The sequence below is a fragment of the Pholcus phalangioides genome, unplaced genomic scaffold (assembly GCF_987345545.1).
Source record: "Pholcus phalangioides strain wild (caught in Gottingen) unplaced genomic scaffold, Ppha-v1.0 ptg000007l_1, whole genome shotgun sequence".
Classification (NCBI taxonomy): domain Eukaryota; kingdom Metazoa; phylum Arthropoda; class Arachnida; order Araneae; family Pholcidae; genus Pholcus; species Pholcus phalangioides.
The window spans coordinates 41837377-41843003 of record NW_028301600.1 but is presented as its reverse complement, the minus strand read 5'-3'; the positions used below and the strand labels follow the sequence as shown (position 1 = coordinate 41843003).

General features: G+C 35.0%; 1 protein-coding gene across 1 annotated transcript; it reads left to right on the top strand.

Annotated features, from left to right (window-relative positions):
- The first annotated feature begins 556 nt into the window (after window positions 1-556).
- Window positions 557-5101, top strand: LOC149085301 (epithelial sodium channel subunit gamma-like). Its single transcript, XM_089233938.1, has 5 exons — window positions 557-1187; window positions 3488-3548; window positions 3634-3674; window positions 3880-3955; window positions 4855-5101. The coding sequence occupies exons 2-5, from the start codon at window positions 3510-3512 to the stop codon at window positions 4984-4986; spliced, it is 288 nt and encodes a 95-aa protein (XP_089090064.1). The 5' UTR covers window positions 557-1187; window positions 3488-3509; the 3' UTR covers window positions 4987-5101.
- Window positions 5102-5627: the final 526 nt, after the last annotated feature.

The following is a 5627-nucleotide window of genomic DNA, read 5'->3' as shown; positions in this document are numbered from 1 at the left end:
AATAGGGAATTGAGTTAGCGTCTCAGCCAATGAGAGACGTCCAGGCCAACATCAAAGCGTTGCCCGACCGGGCTTCTTCACAAGCGAAGCTAACAATACTAAACAATAACAATTCAAAATTAATAATCGACAGACCATTTAAGTGACCATGAATTTTTAAAAAGAGGATTTATTCCCAAACTTTCCCTTCTCATACATGCACTTACACAGCTACACATACATTACTCACTTGTCCTTCTCTTCACCGGGGGTCCCCAAGGGGCCCCAGTCTTTATGTTGGCTAATGGCCCGCTTTAAGGGCCAGTCACCATCGGTAAATTTTGAGTCTGGTCTGGTCTGGTCTGGCTCTAATAGCTTCAAGGTATATAACACAATATCCTCTTCTCATTCTTTTCTCCCTCGCAAACGTTCCCTGATATGCTTTGGCTTGCATTCTGCAACGCTCCTGGAAATTCTTCTCTCGGCGGACGTGACACGACCCTGACCTTTGTGACGTAGAAAGTCACCTTTAGCTTCTTTTCGTCTCTCGAAGGACGAGCGTCCCCCTTTTGTCGAAGAGTTGGTGATGTGGCTTGAAAGAAAGAGGTTCGAAAAAGATGTAGCGTGCGGAGAAGTGAGCCCCCTTTGGGGGTGCAGGCTGGTAGCCTAGCCCTAAAGATCCGTGAATATATTAAAGGGTTTTTTGTTATAAGCAAAATTAGCAGTCGAAGGTTGTACATGGGATCCAGGATGATTTTTCACAGTGGTTGAGTGGAACGACGTCTAAAATCGGGGTCTGTGAAAGGAGAATGTCGTGCAAGAGGTTGGAGGTACGACTCGGCACCTCCGGACAGAAGATAACTGTGTGTAAGGACTCTCATATAATAAGTATTCCCCCGATATCCTTAACAGAGTTAGTCGTCACACAGCTGGTGCTTTAAATATCCTTCGAGAACCTGAAAATGTCCTGAGGGCCCGTAACCAGAGTTCTTGGTCGTCGACGCTGAACAGTGACATTCGAGAACCTGGGAATATCCCGAGGGCCCGTAACCAGGGTCCTTGGTCGTTTAAGCTGGCAGTGGCATTCTAAAAACTGAAGATATTTCGAGGGCCCGTAACCCCCGAAACTCGTCGTCAGGGGCCTCAACGACCTCCTCTTCTTGGTTCCATCGTCGTTCCGGACTCGGAGAAGACACTTGAGACCCTCGGTAAATGACTTGTTTATTTAACCGTCTATTTCTATCCCTTCTAGCGATATCACGAAGAATGATAATATGTATCAGTGTGCTGTACACTGATATAGAAATAATTTTGAATTTCACTCATTCGATTAACAAAATGTCTGAGTATTTAATCAGGAATATACTATTTATATGGAAATACGATACCAATATTATTCTGTGTATTCCAGCGGAAGCTGTGAACTCAGGGGGCCCCTCTTAATGATGTTAAAAAGAGTGATTAAAAATGCATTCATTATGATTTATAAGAAAATGAAAAACTGTGTTTTGTGTTTTCACTGTGTCATCAATGATTTTAAACTTTGGTATTTTGTGTTTTTAGTGAACCTAGGTAGTTTGTTTTTGTTGGCCCATTCCTCTCATCACGGCCAACCCCCTCTTAACGATAAATTTAAAAGTATAATTGGTAACTTAAATCGCCTTACAACAATATGCCAATTAACAAAATAATTAATTTTTACTAATAGTTTCAGACTGAATCGTTGTTATTATATTACTGTTTTTACCAGTCACACCTTCGTCAAGAAGCTACCATTTTTACATCCTTCATTGAAGCTTTTTACGCTTGACAGTTTCGATGAAATTTTAAAATAGCTCAAAATATCTTGCTGTCTTTTATTGATAGATCGATAGATAGAACCGCTCACAACCCCGGACTGATGCAAAGCAACTTACTTCCGTTACCTCAAAAGAGGCAGGGTTGTGTCGGAAAAATTAGCAAAAAATTAATAGCAGTGGCACCCTTGCCCCGTAATCGCAAGTATCAAATCACTCGCGTCGTTCTCCCTATGAAGACAGGTATCAAGTCAATCTCTTTTATTATTCTCTTTTATTTTTTATTTTATTTCTTTTATTTAACATATGATCTAATTCGAAAGACAGGGTAGAAAAAGATGATCGCGCAGTGAACACCATGCACTGTATACATCTCCTTCCAAAGTTTTTACTCAACAGTGAAGGAGAGCAAATTACCACATTTTGGCAAAAAAGTGTTGATTCGATTTGAAACTTTTCAAATGGATCTCATTTGGCTAACACTTTTACAAATCTGGTGATAAATTTTTCAATATAGAGGACGAAGCTGATACTTAATTACACATAAGCTAGACGTAATAACAAGGTTATAATATCCCACTACATCGAGAGAAAAAGCGCCAACCGTGAAAAAAAGAAGGCCGAATTTGGCTTTTAACGGGATGGAACATTCCGGTTAATTTTGAAGAAATGAAAACCCGCTGCTGGCGAAGAAATACACTTTCGTTGGGTGTTTGGTGCGTAACTGACCGTTAAAGAAATGACACGTCACAAAAATTCAAAACTTTATAACTCCCTTAATATTCGTCCGATCCTAAAATGGAAAACACTTTTCCATACGAGTCTTTCATAAGGAATCGCGTGTATAATTATTGGAATGTGATAGTTATCGCCCTGTATACATTGTTACTGATGAGTCAAATAATATATTTGAGAAGTTTAAAAAAATTGGGTGCTAATTTGATGGAGTTTTTTTTGTAATTTGAATAACAGTTCGATAAATATTAATTGACCCAACTTAATTTCATTTAATAATATGAAAATATTTATCAATAAGATAGTGCTATTCGTGTATTTTATTTAATGTTTTGTGTATTAACATTTAATAGCTACTCAAATACGCTTAACCCTTAAAATGCATTAGATTTACAATATGCGCAAAAAGTTATTTAAACGTACATTACTGAAGCCAGTTTGAACATAAAATTCAGAATCACCTTTGCACATAAGGTGAGGTCATATTCTTTCCATTTTATATTTTGAATTTGCTGGTAGATATCCTAATTAACGAGAACAACTGTTTGTTTGTTGCAGAGCATGTGTGGCTGTGATTTCACTAATTTGTTAAAATGTTTTGTTTGCACTTCTTATTATCTTGAAGTTTTGCACAATCCGAATTTTTTTCTTACTACAGTTTGAATCACAAAGAACGTAGTTATATGTGGTTTGGCAAGTAATATTATTTCAATAAATTTATTGTGGAATTTTTGATACTTTGCACGTCTTCAATAAGGTCCTGTATAAGCAGTACGACTCTAAACAGATTTCTTCTTTTCAAATAATTTTTCCGGCTTTCTATGCGTACTATGTCCGTAACTGCGAAAAAAAATTATCAGCTTGAGAAAAAAACATCCATTTAAGGGTTAAAACATCATTTAAAGTAATTAAGTTCATAATTTTGCAATGAATTGTTCTCCCTTATAACATAAAAATAATAATCTCATCCGTTTCAGAAGCGTTGAATATGCTTTAACAATGTCGTCAGCAAGATGGCCGACATCTGAATACCTGTCGGTGAGTTCTTGAAATTTTAAGTGTTTTTGTATAAAATAACGAAAAATGAATAGTACGTTTCTAATTCGATACTTGCTATTTGCAGGAAGTTAATTTGAAAGAAGATTTTGAAAGAAATTCTAACAAGTAAGTTTGAAGTAGAGGCTAACCCGAATGAATAAAAAATTGGGAATATATTTGTATTTTGTGAATTTTTACATTGTATTAGCTTTCGGTCGTGATAATTTTTTCTTTAATAATGCGATTATAAATGGGTTCAATTAATAAGTATTTACGAATAATACGTTTCTTTAAAATACCGAGTATATCATTGTCATATATATATATATAGGAAAAGCCTAGCGAAATTGAGAGTATTTTATAGAACCATGGAAGTAAAGTCATATAAACAAGAACCAATGTTTCAAGTATGTTTTCATTTTTCACACAAACCTTTATTGCAAAAAATATATATACATATAAAGCTGTATTTTGCCATACGCACGCTTGAATTTGTATGTATAGTAAGTACTTATAAGCAGGATTCAAATATTCTGTATGTGTGTGTGTGTGTTTTGATTATTTTACAATTTATTCTGCTCTTCTATATCAAAAACTGTATAATAATGATGAGGATATAATTAAAAAAAAATAAGAACTCTGTATTCGATAGGAATCGAGTGATTAAAAGCAAAACAGCAATTTTCCATCTGGTTCTGTACTATATCTATTTGTAGCGTTCTGGAGTAGTAACACAAGTGTGCGCAAAACATTACCAAAATTAGATGGAGTACATTTGAGACTGTTGAAGCATTTTTTGAGCAACAAAACATTGCATTGAAATACAGTAAAACCTCCCTTTTGCAGGCACCGGTGAAACAAAAAATTCGTCCTTAAAAGACGGGTGACCGTTAATCAGAGGTTTTAAATGCACACTTCTATTATATGGGCGAAACTATAATTTAGCTGTAAAAGAGGGGTGACAGCGTCTCAGGGGGGTCCGTTAAGAGCGGGGTGGGTTTACAGTATAAGTACGATTTATAAGTCATTAAAAATTTTCACGAATGCTGAAACTAAACAGATACACTCATTTCACAGTTCCAACACTTCTGTAACAAATTAAATAAGGTATAACCAAATTTTGTTCCAGTTTGTTAATTTTGATATTTTTCTTTTGACATTGTAATACGTACAAAAGCTTCACACATCGTTTTTGATTATTGCAATATAATACTATTTATTGCTCTGTGTGTGTAAGTATTAGTTATATTCATTATTAAAGAAAAATATTACATCTTTATTTGTTTTGTAATTACTATAATGCCAGGATTCAGAGTTGTTCAGCCAATTAGGAGGACAGATGGGATTATGGATGGGTATGTCACTCGTAGCTCTGTTTGAATGCGTTGAAAGCTTACTGCTATTGATACACTACTGCATCATCAGGTTTTTTAAATGATGAAGAAATGTACAAATTATGAATACAGCAATGTACTCAAAGTTCTTTTATGTGATACAAATTGAATTTCCTTTAGTCTGTAATTGTTTATGATGTCAATAAATGCTGCTAAAGGAAATAATATGGTTTACTGTATTTAATAGGGTGTGCGTCTCGTAGAAAACGTCAGATGACTTCATTATAATGAGTGTTTGAATGAGTTGTAATGACAGACAATTCGTAATCTATCCTACTTAAGTAAACAGCAGTTCAGATTGCAGTATTTGATAAGAATGTTCATCCATTTTTTTTATTTTTATAGGTCACTCTACAATGAAATTTTTGAAAGAAAAAAAGTTTTCGAATATTTTTGATATTTGAAATGGGAACTGTTCAAAGATTAAAGCAATTAGGAAAAAAACCATGCATCAATATCGATAGATTTTTTTTTTCTTTTTCGTATTAATGGCACATTAAAAGTATTGCTCCAGGGATCTAAATCTGTTTTATTCATACATTTATCATTGGGTTGCTGTTTTTAAGGTAGTTAAGGTTAATACATTGTATTTCTCCCATGCGATGAAATACAGTCCGTACAACGCCTAGGCATGCTGAGTATCAAATTATCGATCTGATCTTGGGGAAGATCACTCCACTCAGCG